Source organism: Emydura macquarii, unplaced genomic scaffold (genome assembly GCF_026122565.2).
Source record: "Emydura macquarii macquarii isolate MOO-44397 ecotype Brisbane River unplaced genomic scaffold, CSIRO-AGI_Emac_v2 contig_312, whole genome shotgun sequence".
NCBI classification, from domain to species: domain Eukaryota; kingdom Metazoa; phylum Chordata; order Testudines; family Chelidae; genus Emydura; species Emydura macquarii.
Window position 1 is genome coordinate 8,243,280 of NW_027130449.1, and position 19,129 is coordinate 8,262,408.

A 19,129-nucleotide genomic window follows, 5' to 3' on the forward strand; every position below is an offset into this window, starting at 1 on the left:
CACAGGCATTCTCCTCTCCATGTTTGAAACACCTAGGCCTAGAAGACACTCCAAGACACTTAGGCACCTAGCTCCCATTGAAGTAACTCCGCCGAAATCAATGGGGCTACACTGGTGTAGGAAAGAGGTGAATCAGGCCCCTTAATTCTGGCACAATTGCTTTGAATTATGATACTTATAACATTGCGATCACTGCGTTGTGAGTTTTCTGGTCTCCAGATGAGGGAAAACCGCACCCTTCAGAAACGTCAGAATTTTCACAGCTCGCTTGATCTGAGCGTAGATAAAATAACCCATCTGATTATCTCCCCTGCTGCGTGAACAGGAGACCATTCACATTTTTGACAATATGCTTTTTTTTAAAGAAAGAAAAGACTCCTGCTAACAACCCTGTGGATTAGATTGCTCATTTATTGAGCTTGAAAACATTTGCCTGTTCACAAGCTAAACAGATGAGACTCTAAGATTCCTCTCTTTCTTGTTCATTTAGGGGTGAAAAATTACCAGCAAGAACTCAATTAGCATCATATCTGCTTAGCCCAGTCTGAACTGAGGGCCTTCCTAAGTCCATACTGTCACTGCATCATTTTCCCAATAGTAGCATCTGCTTTATTATGAGTTGCCTAATTGATTCCAACATGTGCAGTTATTATAAGTGAACAATGTTCTCTAGGGTGAATAGTTAAGGGGTGGGGGGAAGAGAGGGCTAATCTCAAAGATGTTTCTCTTTTGTTTTTTTTGGTCTCTCTTTCAAAATTATAGGCTGCAGCTAACAGATTGCATTAACTTGATCATGGGGAAGCCAGCCATGACTTCTGGGAAGATTCAAAATGGAGGTGGTCAATTTTTTTCTGGCTGAAATAGTTTTCTGTTGGAAAATGACAATTTGATAAAATTGGAAATTTTGATGGAAATATAATCACTTTGTCAAGATTTTTTATGAGAAACTATCAAACTATTTCATTTCAATAAGGTTGAAACATTTCATTTTGACTTTATCATGTTGACTTATATTAAAAGTGATAGTATAATATATCACACAATGTTTCATTTCGGTAAAGTTGTTTGGTGTTTCCAAAACAAAATACTTCAGAATTTTCATTTTGCAGTAAACCTTGAAATTTCAACTTTTCATTCTGATCTGGGATGAAAGCAGACTTCAAAATGTCAGAATTTCCTGTGGAATGAAAATGCTGAGTTGTGCCCGGTTCTAGTTAAAAGTCATGTGAAAAGGATATTTTTGAAGGAAGATGATGATCACAAAGGGATGTGGTAAAATGGGAGATCTGACTTTTCGGTGCCCAAGTAGAGGATGTCAGCCCTTAATACTGGCAAACTATTGTTAAACATTTTTTAAAGACTCATGGCTAAGATGGTGCAGAAAAAAATTGTAGATGAACTAGTTGAAAAAAATTTCAATGAAGAATTTTTGTCAAAAAATGGGCGGGGCAGGTAGATGACAGTCAGGGCCCTCACATGGGTGGGGGGGAAGGATACATTTTACTGGGTCCTGGGGGGCCCGGCCCAGGCTACAATCCCCATGGGTATGTGTGTGGGAGGGGGCCTGTGTTACAAGTTTGTACTGGGCCCAAAAAAATTATGCTTGGGCCCTGATGACAGTTATACTTTACACAAACACTGTTATTTTTTCATGAAATTTTTAATGGAAAAAACCCTCAATTATTTGTAAATGTTCTATTTGTTCAAAATGGCTTGTGAAGGGGAGCAAGGGGGAATCCCGTTCATTCCTCTTGCTTTCTCCCTTTTTTACATCCTGGGAAAAACTGAGAGAAAGTGGGAGAAAAATCCCACTCTTTCTCACTTTTTTACTTTTTCCCATGGGAGAAAGATTGAGGAGGATAAAGATAAATAATGAACAGAAATGTGGGAGTAAGGGCAGAGGGCGATGTGAAAACTTAAACAATTTTTCAAACTGAAGCAAAAAATTCCATTTATAGTTTTTCCATTTCCAATAACATTTTTCAGACAGAACAATTTTTTCATAAGTTTTCACGCACATAAATTCAGCTAACGATTGTGAGCTAAATCCTCAACTAGTGCAAATCAGTGTAACACCATCAACTTTGGTAGAATTATGCTACTGTACAGCAGCTGAGGATCTATCTCACAGTATGGAGGTATAATATATATGGCACTACCATCCATCCTTCTGTAAACAGCAACAAATGGATGAAATCCTTGTCCCATTTAAGTCAATGGGAGGTATTCCATTAACTTCAATGGGGCCAGGATTTCACCCCAGGACCTTCCAGCTCTTTCTTTGGGATTTTTTTTTTAATTAAATCACAGTTAGGCTGAATAATTAATTTAATAAACTTAACATTTTAATATCCATTGTTTATTATAATGTAATTGTATTGCAGTAGCACGTAGGGCCTTATTCCCATTATGCTAGAACCTGTCTGTCTTTTGTTTTTCCTAAGAGAGCTGAACGTCCCAGCTCATGACAGTTTTTACACCAAAGGGCAAATAAGATCTCTTTATAAGTAGCCTTGGCAGAATTCAATTCTTTTTTTTTTTTTTTTTAATAATTTTTTATGGATAATAACAGTTTATTTTTAAACATCTTTTAGATTTGTATTCAATTGAATATTCACAGTTGTGAGAAATTGGGGTATGTACACGTGTGTCAGATGATAATTATTTAATGGCAATAGATGTTGAGATTCAAAAAGTTAAACCCTTATAACTATTAAAACACCAATTGTCAACATCATGTCAACATATATAAGTAAACCTCTTTAAATCAAACTCTAAGTTCTAAAACAGCATTTTTCTTACATTGCTTATCTGTCATTTTCAGTTATTATTGATGGAGATATTTTTTCATCAGTTTGTGTGTTCATGGAGAAATTGACATTTACTGATAAAAATCAAAATCTTCCAATCTTATTTATAAGTTGTGTCTTCCAAAAGTATTAGAAATGCTGATATTTAAGAAGTGAGAGCAAGTGTGATTCAGCATTTATACATGTAACTGGTCAGAGGAACATCAATCCTGTAATTAGACAAATGAATTCTCAGCTAAGGCAGTTACAAAATATTTGCATGGCTGGAATGTTGATTGGCCAATCATTGCACTCCAGTTATTAAGCCATTTTATTGCCTCACCATATTTAGAATCACTCTCTACATTTCTAATTGGAGTTAATGCCACTGCAGAGACATCATTGTACTTGGTATTATTTGTGACTCCTATTTTTTTTGCAAGCACAGACTTTATTCAACGTCATATCAGCAGTGACACCCACACAACCTAATCCCAGTTCAGCCCATGAATGTCTAAACTTTACATTCTTTTAGTACCAATAAAAAGGTATTGTAGGGGAAAAAACAAATTGCCCTCCTGGTTCTTGCTGTGTGCTTGGGGATTGCTGCAGAACATGAAGGGCTATCTTCACCCATCATACCCTCCCACATGGTACCTGTTGACATGGATGATATCTTAAACTGTTTTTGCACTGCACACCTGTGGTCCCAGGGAGCTGGCTGCAGCACTGTGATAAGGTGGCTCTTGGAGGCAAACAAAATGCGTGCATGTTTTTTTGGTTAGTGAAAACACATGGGTCCATGATCTGGATCCTGCAGGGTTCTATCTCCTCTGTGATTACTTCCATGGGTCTTCAAAAGGGTGAAACAGAGGTGACTGACACAGTCTATAGGGAATGTTTGCTCATGGTACAGCAACGAACTGGGAATTGGGATACTGGTTCTATGGCTGACTTTGGGCAAGTAATGTAACCTCTCTGTGCCTCTGTTTACCATCTACAGATGTCTAATACTTACCTCACATAATGGTTGTGAAAGAGGCTTTGTTCACCTTTGTGTTGTTATTTAGGGTATTAAATGGGAAGGTGTTATAGATGTGCAAGGTATTATGTTGTTTGAACTCTACCTATGCCCCACAGTTTGTCTCATCCCTTATCACTAATAGTGGTATGATATTTCCTGTTGTGGAATAAACTCTGGAGCATGCAAAGCTTAGTTGGTTGTGCATGTTATAAGAGTGTTGTGTAAAAGAGATCTGTACATATGTGTATATGTAAATAGTTAATATAAACAGTGCCATCTACTGGCACATAACAAAGTGTAGTCATGGTGTTCATATGTGAGTAGGTTCAATAAAGTTGTTGTTCTTATACAATGCAAATGACTTCTGAGATCCAACTCTTGACCATGGTCATTGACATGGCAGAAGGCTTTCGCTGGAGCAAATTTACCATCAGCTAAGTGGACACAACAGTATTGGTGTCATTGGGATTAGACCCACTAATTGGGCCTTTGGCTTCTAAAATGAACCATGTTGGTCCTATAGAGAAGCCTCTTGCTCATCTGCCACTGAACTTGGTATGGGATCTTCCCTAGTCACTTCCATTCTTACGGATGAGTCCTGTTATGCTCCTAAATCACTTCAGCCCAGATCCTCAAAAGAGTCTATGGTAGAGCTGGGAACTGACCTCAGAGTTCCTGAGCCTTAGTCAAGTATCTGAACCACAAGTCCATCCTTCTCGGCTTGTTAGTAGTCAGCTCCTCTCCAGAATCAGGTTCCACGATGAGGTTGAGACAAGGAAGAAAATAAACATTTTAGTTGAGATTTGAGAAGAGTTGGAGGGTCAGAGAAATACAAGCAACCTGTTCAACCTATTCATCAGCCAGTGGGCTTCAGGGCACATGTAAAGCTTCCTAAATTTCCTGCTATTTAGTGTGAAATGCACAATAGAAGGAAATGTTTTTGCAACCATCTTACCTGCAAGATGTTTTAGAAACAAACATAATGGATGATTCTTTCAGGTATTTATCCTCTGAGCTACAAGTAGCATTGGAGTTCAACTGTTCATTAGGGGAAGTGCAAATTGATGTTTCTTATTGACCATGCCATTCACTGACTATAATGTAAAGTGTCTAGAATTTTGCCGGAGTAACTTATTAGGGAACGTTAATAAAACTTGTTACCCTAATTGAAACAAATACTTAAATAAAAATCAAGGCTTTGGGCCTTAATGGATGTGTATGTGGGAGAGAGGAAATGGCACACAAGGCTTCCTGTCCTTTTAATATTAGATAGCAATAACCCTAGAATGATGAGAGCTAAATTAAAGAAGATGGGTTTCCATAATTCCTCCAAACAATCACTTAATGGGTGCAGTATAATTCCATGAAATAGGTGAATGGAGTACTGATCCATTTTATGGAACCATCAATAAACTAAACCTTGCCTGCTTTTAAGATTAAGTCAAAAAGAGACACTGTCAGGGAGAGGAGAAAGAAAGAGTATTTATCTTTATATACAAAATTTGTGTGCTAGTAAAGTGCAGGCAGTGACAGGAATTTCAATTATTTAATCAAAAAGAAATTGAAAGTGGCTTTAAGTGTTGTGATTTGAGCCAGTGAAATCTAATGTGGGCTCACATTGAATATGAGGAAAATGGGAAGAAAATTAAAGCTGCTTCTACTTAAATCATGTAGTTACAAATGGTAAATTAGTTTCTCTATGTTTTCATTTAAGTGTTTAAGTGAAAGGTTTTATTCTTAATGTAGTGTTGTGACACAGAATAAAAACCTTATCTGTCTCTATAGTTTTTTTTCTTTCCCCATCCAGGCAGTTGCCTTGGAAGGCAAAAGAAAAAAGCTACGACAACATTAAGATGCTTTTGTTAAAATTGGTAGGCAATATGCTTTCAACACAAGCTCATTAAGGTAATAGATGAATAATGTCTATTAAAAATGCACTAGGCTAAATGAATTTAATGTGTGTGTGGGGGGGGGGAGGGAAATTACATTTACAAGAGGACATAAACTGGAAAATCCTCCATTCTCAGCTTATTTATTATGGAACACAGGGACTGATCTCAACTGGACACAAAGAAAATGTCTCTTTTCTTTTTAAACAGAGTTAAAAATGTTCATGGCTATGAAAATTCTAAAATATCTGAAGCTCTTTCAGGCTATTGGTTCTGATATGTTTCTTCTTATTATACTGCTGTTTTCTTGCACTGATACTTACGGCTTTGGAACTATGTGATTTTTATAGGTCATTTTCATGTCAAAAACTAGAGCAAACTCATTTGCAAAGATGGATACAGAGCCAAACCTGGTCCCAATGAAGTCAATAGAAAATGGGAGCAGGAATTGGGAGATCATAGGTATTTTCATTGTAAGTTAGCATCCTACTGCTACGGTAGGATGATTATAACTTATAATATTAACACTGTAAACTGCATGGATAATCTATTTATAGAATAGGACAATATATAATTAATGCCTAAAACATACCAAATAAGTGGAAAGTTGAAAAAAAACCCCACAATCAAATGTATCCAGTTGTCCAGTATTTAAGGAGCCATTATACGTTTTAATTATGGGCAGGTTTCCTGTAGTATTTCTCTTCTCTAAAAAAAACTCCAAACTGATTAGTTCAGCATATTATGCATTTATGTTTTGAGTTCTCCAGAATGGGAAAATCCTATAGAATTTTATAGAGATTAATTTCCTTTTTACAGAATTTGTTAAGCCAATGTATAGAATTCTATAGCAGGGGGATGTAAGTAGTAAAATTTACCTGGAAATTCAAAAATCTTGCAGAAAGGATATAATTATTCATTACATTCTTTAGGTGTTTGAGCAATTAAAAAAAAATCCAAAAACTAATTATTATAGAACCCTACTCTGTAATCCTTATTAATTCCACAGGACTTTGCCATATATCTAATTTATTTATAGAGTCCCTTTCACCATAATTAGGCATCATGAATTCTTTCCATATGTACAAGTTCTTTTTGAGCTGGATAGGTGAACTTTCCAAAAAAGTCTTGAGTTGGAGAAAAAAAAACGTGTATTCAACTCAAACAGACAAAATAATGATCTATATAAGTAGGATTTCCGGTAACCTTTACTTCCCACTTACACCATCATCATTTCTGTTGCATGCAAAGTCAGTGAGAATCTTTCTACTGACTTTGGATCCAGCACTAAAATGATAAGGGCAAATTCTGCTCTTTTTGGGTGTCCCACAGTAAATTAAAAAGGGAATTGGCACTATGAAAAACAGCCAAATGGAACCACTATTTCTATGCTAAATAATTGGGTTTGTTTGATTTTTAATGTGTGGACAAATTATGAAAACTTTACCTTACTGTTTTACTATAACATCATTTGTTTAGAATTCCCTAGAATATTAAAATAATCATAGTTTGTGCAGTTTTTTAATATCAAGATACCGGCCAAGATCGGAGACTGTTTTAAATGTTAGATGATATTATCTTACATCACTTCCTTATTTGAATACCTCATCCTTGGCAATATACAAAATGCCATTTCCAAACATAACTTCCAGTTTAAAAGCATTATTTGAAGATGCATTTGCTTGATGTCAGATACATTCTACCTTTTCCCCCAGACTTGTCATCCACTTCTGGAGTGCTTAAAATAAAGTGCCCAGATACAGAGTAAAGCTGAAACAGTCAAGAAGCAATATAATACAAAAATGTTATGAGTAAAGTGTGTTACTCAGATCTTTCTAAAATACATTTCTCCCTTTATTCTGAAGGCCATGGTACCAACAACTCAGACTAATGCAAGTAATGGAACCAATCTTTCCCTTTGATCATCAAAAAGGTTATCTTTTTGGTAAACTAGGTGCAGCTAGTTTTGCAGTCTGGTTGAAGCAGACAAGAATGAAAAAGATTTAATTATTTGCCCATAAAGATTTTATTTATACATATAAAAATATAAAATACATATAAATTTAAATCTAAGACAGTATCAGTTTGTGTCCCGCAGTATGTATATAGATTGTACAAACTGGTATATAATATGCGGTATATGTACATATGTATTATATAATCAAGAAGATGATATAACAGTTTGTACATTTAAACTGTAGAGCAGAAACACTGAACCTGTATCTTGAAACTTGTCTCAGGTGACTCTCAGAAATTGGTTGCCTCTCTGCCTGTTTAACTAGAGGTTATTATTATTGATTATTTGTATTATTGTAGCATCTAGGACCAGGACCCCATTGCGCTAGATGCTGTACAAACACAGAACAAAAAGACTCTCCGTGCCCCAGAGAGCTTACAATTAAAGACAAGAGGCAACAGAGAGATACAGACAGACCAACAGTGGAGAACAATGAGACTAAATTAGGGTTCAAACCTACAAACACATGCCTGCTTCCAGCAGTAAGTAGTTCGATTCATTTCAGTGGGACTGCTCGCAATACAATAGTGTTTACTGGAAACTTTGGGGCTCTTTAAGGGGGTTGCATGCTGGAAATAGTCCTAAGGGAAGCTGCTTTATCTTCCATGCCTACACACATGCACATTTTTCTATATTATTTAAAGGCAGTGTTATTCAATGGTTATAGCATAGTACTTAGAAGTCAGGAAAACCTATGCTTTATTCCTATCTCTTTCTGACTAGCTAGGTAACTTGGGCAAATCATTTCAACCTTCTGTACCATAATTTTCTCCTCTATAAAATGGAGGATGATAATATTCACTCTTATTGGTAAAGCAATTTCAAATCTTTAGATAAATAGTTCTATGTAAGCCTAGGGTATTCATTTTTAAAATCTTTGTGTATGTGGATTTGATACAGAAATAGGTGAAATTCTCTGGCTTATGCTATTCAGGAGGTCAGACTAGATGATCTTGAAATATATGAATGATGTGATTTTTATTTTTTAAAGGTTTCACAATAACAGATTTTAAGCTGTAGAAAGAAGAATCAGAAAACAAAATGGGAATTGAAGGAGAATCCGAATGTTTGCCTCATTTACACTGATGCATCCCTGCTGATTTTTAGCTGAGTTACTCCTGATTTACACAGGGGTAAGTGAGATCAGAATCAGGACTTTTTTATTCAAAGTATTCACTAAGAAAAATTGCCACAGGAGGTTTCCATGAGGGTCTGGAGCTGCAGAAGGTATATTACAAAGCAGAGAAAAAGCACAAAAGAACACTGGAATCCCATGTAAGTCAAACAAAAGTGGAACGAAAAAGAAAGGGAGAAGGATGTTTATCCAGCCAGTAAGGCTAAAAGGGAGGCTGTAAAAGGTTCATATGTTGTCAAATTAGAAAAATGAGGGAGGGCCTGAATAATAAACCAAAAAATGGATAAGAAAATGTTAAGAGGTGCAGATGATTGTTACCCTACTGGAATTAAAGACAATGAATAAAAGTGAAGGTGCTAAAGCAACCGCAAAGCAATGACCACAGCAGCAAGTATAGATTTAGATGAGAGCAAGGGATTAACCAGGATCCCAAAGTACAGATGGCATTAGATGAAATAATGACAAAGGTCTCAAGGGTGCAAGTAATGCCCATGTGTAGGCCACGCTATAGAAGAAGAATTAGTATGTAACCAAATGAAGGAAATTAATTGAAAAACAGGTTTCAAGGAACCATCTAAGCTGCCCAATTTCAGATTCTTTCACAACTCAAATGATCCCCCCGGGTGCTAAAATGGGGGACATGGCCAAGTGACCCAGCTGAAAAAACTAGTGGAGACAGGGTTTTAGATAATTGCCAAGGTTTGCAGTCTCTGGAGAATTGCTGAGCCCAATCCTCACCTCCTCTCCCTGATCATTAATATTTTCATTTAAAAACCAGACCAAACCAAATAAACCTTCAGCTTTCCAAGAGGCATCCAGGATACCTAACCAAACCTGGAGTATGGGGCAAAACTTCAGTATAGACGCAAAGATCTGAATATGGGCACGGGGCTGGGTTAATGCACAGACACTATTAACCCATGGCTAGGTCCCCAGGTCCTAGAGATGCATGATGAAATGAGAAACTCTGCCTTCATTTAAAAAAAATCCAGCCCTCACAGGTCAAAAAACCCCAAAGCAATTTACCAGTGCTTGCCTGAGTCTGCAGACAGCCTGAAACAATAGCTCTAAGAAGTGTGAACTGCCCCATTCATTTTGACTCTGAAACCTGTTGCCACCCCTATGAGAGGTGGTGCAGGGTGTGTGTGGCCCTGGGGAGGGGGCAATGTGAGGTGTATCTAGGACCCTAGATTGTATTAATTTGGACCAGCATGGGCATGAAAAACTCACTTTAGCCCCCAAATATATTCCTAAAAATTATTGGGCTGGTGTCTCAGCCCATCTTCATTGACTTCAGGTAGAGTGACTTGATTGGGACAACACTGATGTACACCAGCTGACAACCTGGCCCACTCTATAGATTAACATAACTAATATTATGGGCTTCCCTAGTGCCTAAGAACTTATCGCAAAGCAGGGACCCATCAAATGTGGGAAGCTCAATCTCATCCATGTTTCCTTCATACGCAGCTCTGGAACCCAACCCTACTTTCCTTCTGTACCCCAGATTCCCATAGAAGCCAATAGGGATTTGGGGTATGAAAGGAATACAGGATGGGGCCCTTGGTGAATAACGAATTAGGTTTCTTTGGAGGGTGGGATTGAAGGTATTAACATGTGCAAAGGCTTCAAAGCCAAGGGGAAGTTTGAACATAAATACGACACACAAAAATGAAACAAGCTTCAAATTCCTAACCGCTGTAATGAAATGGTGTTCCTCACTGCTATTGCCTGCGTCTGCTGAGACTGAAATAAATTTACTCTGATAAGAGCAACAGGCAGAAGAATGTCCACTATTTAAACCATGATTTGTGTAAAAGTCTCTGCTTGTTACCTGTGTTGCCACCTAAACTTAGCTAGGGTTCTGGCCCTTTAAACATCTGCAGTGAGGTTAGGATCTGAGTCTTTGCAATATTGAGTTAAGGTGCACCTTGGAAACTGAGGTTTTGCTATTCATTTACCCTTCATTTTTGAGTGTGCGCGTTCTTTAAAGGCAAGAAGGGACTGACATCTGATGCTGCCTTCCCTCTTCCTGCACATACAGAGGTAGACACGTGCAATGGCAATTATGTAGAAACCAGCCAAATGCATCCCTGATGTAATCCCACTGAAATCAACCCAGTAAAATCAATGTGGTTACACGGGCGATGAACCTGGCCCAATATTTCACATCACAATTAGATTTCTAATCTGTGGCAAGGCAGAGACACTTCTCTCTACTAGCTGTTCCTGGTGCACAGAACCACTTGCATTTCCGAATAAACTTCCTATTGCAAGACCTCTACCCGTCACTGACCAAGGGAATTTCTTGGCTGCTATTAAATCTGTGCAAGAAATGGCTGCAGAGTCCATGTGGCTCCATAAATAAACCTCTAGATACGTGTAAGAAAAATCTATGGCTTCAAACCCTTTAGTCTTGCAGAAATTGCTCCATTCTCTTAGTGGAAAAGGCCAAGCTCAGCTCTCCAGGAGTCTGAAGGGTTTCACAAGACGAGGGATAATCACATTTTGAAGAAATGCAGACACACAGTCGCAGGCTCCGCTGATCTGTTCCGTTGGAGAGGGATGCTCGCTCTTCTCGGATGTGGGGGCGAGGGGCAGGGGAGTTCGGGTCACTCCGGATAACCTGGCTTCTCAGAAGTGCTGAGCCTTGGCACAACTCAACAGCAGGCTCTCGCCGCCTCTAAAAACCAAGCCCCACTGAGGCATACAATAAGACCACTCCGCTAAGGATGGGCCCGATCCGGCCATAGTTTTTTGCCCGAAGGGAAGGATCAGGTCCTCATAGCCGCCTCTGCTCCGCTTTTCTGGCAAGTTTGGGTTGTCTGCGCAGGGCATGAGTGAAACTCCCTGGCTCCTGTGTCACTCCCGCCCTGCGCAGACCGCGCACATAACCGTGGGGTTGCATTTGGCAGTTCGCGTCCCAGCTCTCCCAAGAAGATGCCTTTCAGAACTGCGGGGGAAGTCTGTTTCCTTGGGCAGCTGTTTCTCTTTCAGATGCCATCATCGTCCCCCCTCTGGTTTTCTAGCGTTTTCGCCATTGAAACAAACGTCCCAGGCAGTCACGCAAAGCCTCTCTTTTGACCAAGGCTTTGCAAAGTTTGTTGCAAAAAAAACCCCGTGAAATGCGATAGGAAACCTCGCCCGCAGGCGGGATTCAGCTCAGCGGGTATCTGGAGACATCTTTGTACAGCGCCAAAGTGCCTGGTAGCGTGTAGGAAGACTGCTGGGCACCCAGGGAGAAACAGCTTCGGGAGATGAGGCGGTGGGCAGCCCTCACTTACTGCCTCTGGCTTTAGCACAAGCTAAGACACTAGGGAAAGATGGAGCCCATTGAAATGATTCCTATGCGTTGATCCAGATGTCAAGAGGGAAATGACGTCTGCCTCTCAGGGGTGGATGTTTAACGTGCGATCAAGCTGACTCCAGCATGTGCTTTTCCAGGATCAGGAACCTGCCAGCCAGTAGAATGATTTTGTTGCCTGGACTTTGTCGGTTTCTACATCAAAGGAGCCTTTTCTGCTGAAGAAATGAGAGAGTTTTAAAGATGGGGCCAGGGGAGGAAAGGCCTTGGGGAGAAAAGAGATGGGAGGGTTTGGTTTTTACCTAGTCCGATTCTAGGGAAGAAACTGTAGAGTGGAGGGGAGTCCAGGGCAACTGACCACCGTGTAAAACAAATCCGAAGCCTATGCAGTGCAGCTGGGAAGCCAAGAAGCAGAGACCCCTTTCAGAGGCCATCTTCACTCCTTACAGTGATGCTGGGTTCAAATGGACCTGCACTTTTAGCGCCCCCAAAATGTCAATCTTTAGTGAGGAGTGTCTAGTGCCCCCTTTTGACGACCAAAGCCAATGCAACGTGTTTAATTGAAGAAAGCAGCTTCCTTATGCACGTCTGAAAGAAAACTGCGTGTGGGCCCCGCCTTCCCTTCACTTTATTTTCCATCCAGGGCACCTCACAGAACCACTGCATGCTCGCAGTTTCATCAGCTCTATGACTGCGCAGGGGAGGCTAATAGGAGTTTCTCCGCAATCTTCCAGAGGCTAAATTAACAAATTGTGGCACTTGCCCTCTTTTAAATGAGAACAAAAATGTCCCATGCACTGAATGCAGCCAGCTATCTGACATTATTATTACGCGGTTGGTTTAGTCCCGGGGCTGCAGCCCGGGCTGGCCGAAGTAACATTTCTTTAATCTTTGAATCTTCTTTAAGAAGAAATATCGCTGATGGCTAAAGCAGAAGCGCCAACTCTCCCCAAGACGTAATTTCATTTGATGAAATGACTAGTCAAGCAGCTTACCTCTCCCTGGCTGCGCCGCCTCCATTAACAAGTTGGGCATTAGACCCGTTTCATCACTATTAATTCATTTGCTTTCCCATTTGCTCCTAAGAGAAAGTTGTTAGCTTGTTGTGGTTTTAAAAGCGCCATCCAAACCCCGGAGTTGATGCAGAAATTGGGGTTTCACTCAGAGGAGGATCCTAGATTCTTTCTGGAGCAGAGAGGAATTCTGCTCAGAAGTGCTAAGAGATACCGACCAGAGTCAATTTCTGGGATAGAAAAAGTGTATTGAGAAGAGTCAGTGTAAGCAGAGGTAGGTATATCACCGCAGCTAAACAAATATCACCACAAACTAGGCCAACACACACAGAGTGTATTATTTACTTACGCTTTTAAGTACAAGAGCTGTTGGCTGGATACCTTTTTATTTATGTCTATACATTGACATAAATACGCGCGCGTGTGTGTGTGTGTGTGTGTGTGTGTATACACATTGGATATGTGTATATAATATAAAGAGGTTTGCGTGTGTTATGTGAATACCCTTATATAATATTTGTGTGTATGTGTTCTATAAACACACACGACGGGCGTGGTTCTGCACTCTCCTATATCTAGCTAGATTTGTGTGCGTAAACATACACACAAAGTAAGTCCAGGGTGCTCTTCTCCCTCCTATCTGTCTGTCTATCTAGACTGGATATTCGTGTAGCTAGCGTTTTGTCTAATAAATGAGTGCAAGATTTGGCCCAAAATAAACCACGAGGCATCCCATGTCCTTTAAAAATGTCTCTTTAAAAACTCATAGCAACGTCCTGGCTTGCTGTCTGAACGATACAATTAGAATCGAACTGATTGTGTTTACACATGTGCGTGTAACAGTGCCATTTGAACACTCGTGTGCTGCGAGTTCCAGGTTCATTAAAATATCCTGATTGCCATTTCTATTCTTGTAAAGGTTTCTCCATCTATTTACCGTTTACCAGCTCATGCATATGGAAGACATGGCTTACACTTTCTGGAGAACTGTACTTTTCGGACTAATTGATTCTGGTAATTAATTTGTTCTACCTGCCGTATCAGATGGAAACGCAGCCTGTGTTCCCAAGGATTAGCACTTGCCTTCCTAACATCTTTCTTAATTATCTAATAGCATGGGTTGCGAGAATTCTGCCTCTATTAAAACACTTTTACTATTAACAGTAGTGATTGGAATTGTGATGACAACTCGATTTCAACAAATTAGAGCTTCAAATCAGGAGATGAAGGAGAAGTGCCTTCTTTTAATTTCCCCGAGTTTAACATCAATAATTAGAGCAATTTTCTGAGATGCGAGCCCAAATTATCTCGGCTATGATGTGGTGTATCACCCTAATTTTAGCAAATTGACTCCGGAGAAATGAATGCTACAGATTAGAAAAAAGACAAACAGAAAGGAGGGGGTGGGGAGTGGCAGAAACCCGCCATAGGATAATAACTAGGAACGGCGGGGATGCGGCTCTGTATAGGAAATGGTATAGGAGGAACACAGCCAGCGGGGGGAAAGTAAAATGATAAGTAGAAGTGGTTGGAAAAGGTGAGCAAAAACGATGGACAATTTCAACAAAAATACTTGTTCCTTTTGGGTCAAATTTTGAAAAAAATGGAATCATTTCAACCCGCTCTAAAAGTCATTCGCGCAAAAGAAAGACTTGTTGCTTTGATATAAACTAAAGCCACCTACCCATGAAAATATTCATTCTACTCAGGGGCCTGCGGCTAGATCCTCCCGCAGCTGTAAATTAATGTCGCACCAGTGATCTCAGTGCATTCAAGTTAACTGTGGTTTACACCTGCGGAGGATCTGGCCCTTTATTTCCCTTTGGAAAAAAAAAAATTAGCGTTGGTTTGTATTGAGGTGGGAGGTCAGAAGCCCCAATCTGGGCTCATGGCTGCATGTGCTCGGCGCTGTATGCACAAGCACATCCTCTCGCTTACACATACACAAAAATAACGGAGGCAGAGCCAGTTAAAGGTGCCGGCCTATATCTAATAAGCCAGTGCTGGAAGGCTGAAGCACCTACAGTTTTGAAGGTGGCCATCTCTCTTTATTGTGGAGACACTGGGGCTCTGTCTGCTTCAGACTCTCCATCAGCTCCGACTGGGTTTTCCATAACCCCTTCTTGCGTACTTCACCATCCCCCTGGCTTTGCACCAGCCTTGCCACGGCCCTTTGATGGACCGATTCAGTACCTTGGCCAGCGCCCCCTTCCTTTCAACCTCTCAATTAATTTGGGTGACATTGGAAGGAGGGGGGGGGGAGAACTTTTCCCTCCGCCCTGCTAGTTCGCCATTGGCTCGCCGGAGAGCCCCCTTTCCACAAATCTCCTCCACGCCGCCCAAATCCACCTTGATCTTCTCTTCTGGCTCCTCCGGTCTGCGGGTTTTCAGCCAGCCGGGGTGAAACCGGAGGCCGTTCCTTCGTCCTCGCGCACCCTTTATTCCAGCGCTGTCCCCACCGCCTGGCGGAAATGAACCTCAACTTCACCTCGGCTGTGCACCCCATCTCGGCGCCCAGGCCCACCTCCTTCTTCATCGAAGACATTTTGCTCCAGAAGCCCAAACCCTTGAGAGAAGTCCCGCCAGAGCATTTCTCCAGCCCCTTAGCCTCCAGGGTTCCTCTCCTGGACTATGGATACCCTCTGATGCCCACCCCGACCATCCTGGCGCCTCACCCGCACCATGCCCTCCACAAGCCGGACCACCACCACCCCTACTTCCTAACCGCCTCGGGTAAGTCGGGTGTCCAGCCCTCCTGGGGTCTGTTTTGGCTGTGGAGGAAGGGGGTGTGTTTACAGGCGAAGCCAGTCGCTGCAGACGTGGGGGGGGGGGGGGGTTCATCTCCTAGCCAGGGCCACGTTTCATTAAAGTAATGGCACCTGTTATGCATCCAGGCAGATTTTACGCGCCTGCCGGTACTACAGTTTTGGGGGACGATTGTAATAATCCGACTCTCCTGGTTTATTTTATTTCCCTCCCTTGGATCCATGGCCTCCGTGGATTTAGCGGTCGCCTATAAATGTAGGAATATATTGAATATCCTAGCAAAAAATGATAGGCGTTTTGCAATTCTCCCGCTGTCAGAGCCTGGAAATCTGATGTCTAACCTCCACGCAAAACACTTCGCTTATTCACTTCTTCTTCGGGAAAATCTTGTGCTAGGGTGCCCAAGTTTCATGCTTTCAAAATTAAGCAAACAAAAATCCCATCGAGGCCGCATTCACAGATTGGTGCATGCGGCCCTGACCTACTTCTGTGGCCTGCAAATTCAAAAGAGCGGAAACTCTGCTAGTTTCGTGCATATGAAAATAAAACCCCTGATTTCCAAGCCATTTCAAATGATTTTGCACCTTTTTAGTTTACAATAAATGCATCCGATTACTTACTATTTAGTGCCAAAACCTTCAGAGGAATTTATCTGCGGAGTTTCCTAAGGTCAAATCCCTCATTTCTCTCTCATTTCTATTCTTATTTCTTAGCGCGGCCGTGAACGCTAAAAAATAGTCTGTTCTTTTAGAAAAGTGAAATGATGTTACGATCTGACCTTCTCCGTATCCCACTGGAGCAGTCAATCCGTTAGTCGCTTTCTGCTGCTCTTCGCAGCACAGGTGGTAAACGTTTTCCCTACCTCCCCGGTAGCTGGTAGTCAGTTTAGATTTGCAGAAAGGTGCCTGGTTAAAATAGGCACCAAGCAAAGAGAGCAACCCAGTACAGAACGGCATGGAAAAGGGAGAAGAAACTGAACCCACCGTGTACAATAAAACAAATAAAGTCCTTCCGTTAGGCTTAAAACCAGGTGACCATTCCAAAGAGCTCGCAGAGCAGCTGAGGACTAAATCACACAGAAACGGAATGAGCAAACGGAGAAGCGAGAGTTGGATTTATTTTTAGCTACCGTCACTAGAAACAATTTGCAATGAAACGCGTGGAGAGGACAGACGTGTGTAGACAGACGGAGACACTCTACAACCGGCCCCTCTGCTTTACATGAACACAACTGCACACGTTCGAGGTGTGTGTCATTGTGCATCACACCTGCCCGCGGTCGCGCTGTGCAGCGATGTCCGTGGCATTATAGCACGTGCCTTACTCTAGGTTATCGGAATCATCCGTGCATTTATTCCGGGCTTGCGAACTGCAACCGGGCGGGAAGTCCACCTGGAGAGCGAATTTGTAAATCTTCACCGTGCGCGTGAACTGAAGAATATCTTGCAGTGGGGTGGTTGTTGTGGTGCTCGTGGTGTGTGTGTGTGTGTGTGTGTGTGTGAAAACGGGCTAGGGAGAAGGCACCGTTGCCTCGAACCGCGGTAGAGAGGAGCATTGCCTGTGGAGTGGGTTAACGCACAGGAAGGGGCCGGGTGGGCAGCTGTACCGATTCTACCCAGCCCCCCCGTCTGTTCTTTGGGGGCGGGAGGGAGGGGGCAGCCCCTGGCTCCACTGTGCCCCTCATCGCAGGACGAAATCAGTCAGAGGCTGTCGGCTGGCAGGACCAGACTCTAGAGTCTCCCGGCTCCGGGGCAGACGGAGCCACGTCGACTTACACCTGGCCGGGAGCAGACGGCTGCGGGGTGCGGGGCAGCGGGCGCTCACCCTGGGGCGCACGGAAGGTGCCCGGGCCGTGGGGGGGGGGGGAGGACCCTTCCAGGGGGCTGCCGCGTGGGGAGGGGGCGAGGATCCAGTTCCTGGGGCGGGGGGGGGGGGCGCTGTCCCGGGACGGCGGGGGAGGATGCTCTGGTCCTAGGGGCGGGTGTTGTTCCCAGGCAGGGCGGGTGGGGAAAGGGGAAGGGCAGGCGTGGGGGCTGGGGCTGGGGCAGGTGTGTGTGGGGTGGGGGAGGCTCTGACCTGTGCCCCGCGCTTGCAGGGATGCCCGTGCCCGCCCTTTTCCCGCACCACCCGCACGCCGAGCTGCCCGGCAAGCACTGCCGCCGCCGCAAAGCCCGCACCGTCTTCTCCGACTCGCAGCTCTCCGGCCTGGAGAAGCGCTTCGAGATGCAGCGCTACCTGTCCACCCCGGAGCGCGTGGAGCTGGCCACCGCCCTCAGCCTCTCCGAGACGCAGGTACCCCGCCCGCGGCCAGCCGGGGGGAGCCTGGACACCCCCCTCCAGCGGGATGGAGCACCCCACCCGGGAGGGGGCACGGGGGTTGCCCCCGACCTCCAGATTGCTCCCCGTTCTCGGCAACGGCCCCAGGGGCTGGGGGAGAATCAGGGAGCAGCTGCCACCCTCCTCGGCCTGCCTCCAGCTCTGCCCCCCGGGGAGCTGGTAACATGCTACTGCACGTGTGCTGCATGCAGTGGGGGGGAGGAGCCCCCCGGGAGCTGGGTAACATGCTACTGCCACGCGTGCTGCATGCAATGCACTGGGGGGGGGGAGGAGCCCCCCCGGGGAGCTGGGTAACATGCTGCTGACACGTGTGCTGCATGCAGTGCACTGGGGGGGGGGAGGAGCCCCCCCGGGAGCTGGTAACATGCTACTGCACGTGTGCTGCATGCAGTGCACTGGGGGGGGGGGAGGAGCCCCCCCGGGAGCTGGGGCACTTGCTAACGCCTTCATCCCCTTTCTCGCCCAGGTAAAAACGTGGTTCCAGAACCGACGAATGAAGCACAAAAAGCAGCTGAGGAAAACCCAGGACGACCCCAAGAACCCCAGCGGGGAGGAGAGCCTGGAGCAGAGCTCGAGCGAGGCTGAGCTGCCCGACAAAGCCAGCGCCGAGCGCCGCCAGCAGCCCGCCTTCCTCGCGGAGGAGAACGAGGACGAGGTGGACATCATCGAGGACGCGGATCTCTGCGCCGCCCCGCATCTCATGTAGACGCGCTCCTTCCCCTCCCCAGCCGGCGAAGCGCCCCGCTGACTTTGGAGGGCCCCTGGTCTCAACAGCTCTCTTGGCTTTGCCCGCGAAGGGTGACGACTCGGGACTCCTCTGCCCAGTAACCAAGGCCAGGTAATCTCGGTAGGACC

The 19,129-nt window shown here is 43.6% G+C and overlaps 1 protein-coding gene across 1 annotated transcript; it reads left to right on the plus strand.

The window, feature by feature from the left end:
• The first annotated feature begins 15,642 nt into the window (after positions 1 to 15,642).
• Positions 15,643 to 18,980, plus strand: BSX (brain specific homeobox). Its single transcript, XM_067562711.1, has 3 exons — positions 15,643 to 15,904; positions 18,033 to 18,229; positions 18,741 to 18,980. Exons 1-3 carry the CDS (start codon positions 15,643 to 15,645, stop codon positions 18,978 to 18,980), a joined length of 699 nt encoding a protein of 232 aa, XP_067418812.1.
• The last annotated feature ends 149 nt before the right edge of the window (positions 18,981 to 19,129 follow it).

What these genes read in the sequence shown, in the direction of transcription:
- BSX (XM_067562711.1), top strand. Translation starts at nt 15,643, where the DNA reads ATGAACCTCAACTTCACCTCGGCTGTGCACCCCATCTCGGCGCCCAGG. An exon ending in CTACTTCCTAACCGCCTCGG is followed by an intron (nt 15,905 to 18,032) that starts GTAAGTCGGGTG and finishes CCGCGCTTGCAG; the next exon opens with GGATGCCCGTGCCCGCCCTT. An exon ending in TCAGCCTCTCCGAGACGCAG is followed by an intron (nt 18,230 to 18,740) that starts GTACCCCGCCCG and finishes TTTCTCGCCCAG; the next exon opens with GTAAAAACGTGGTTCCAGAA.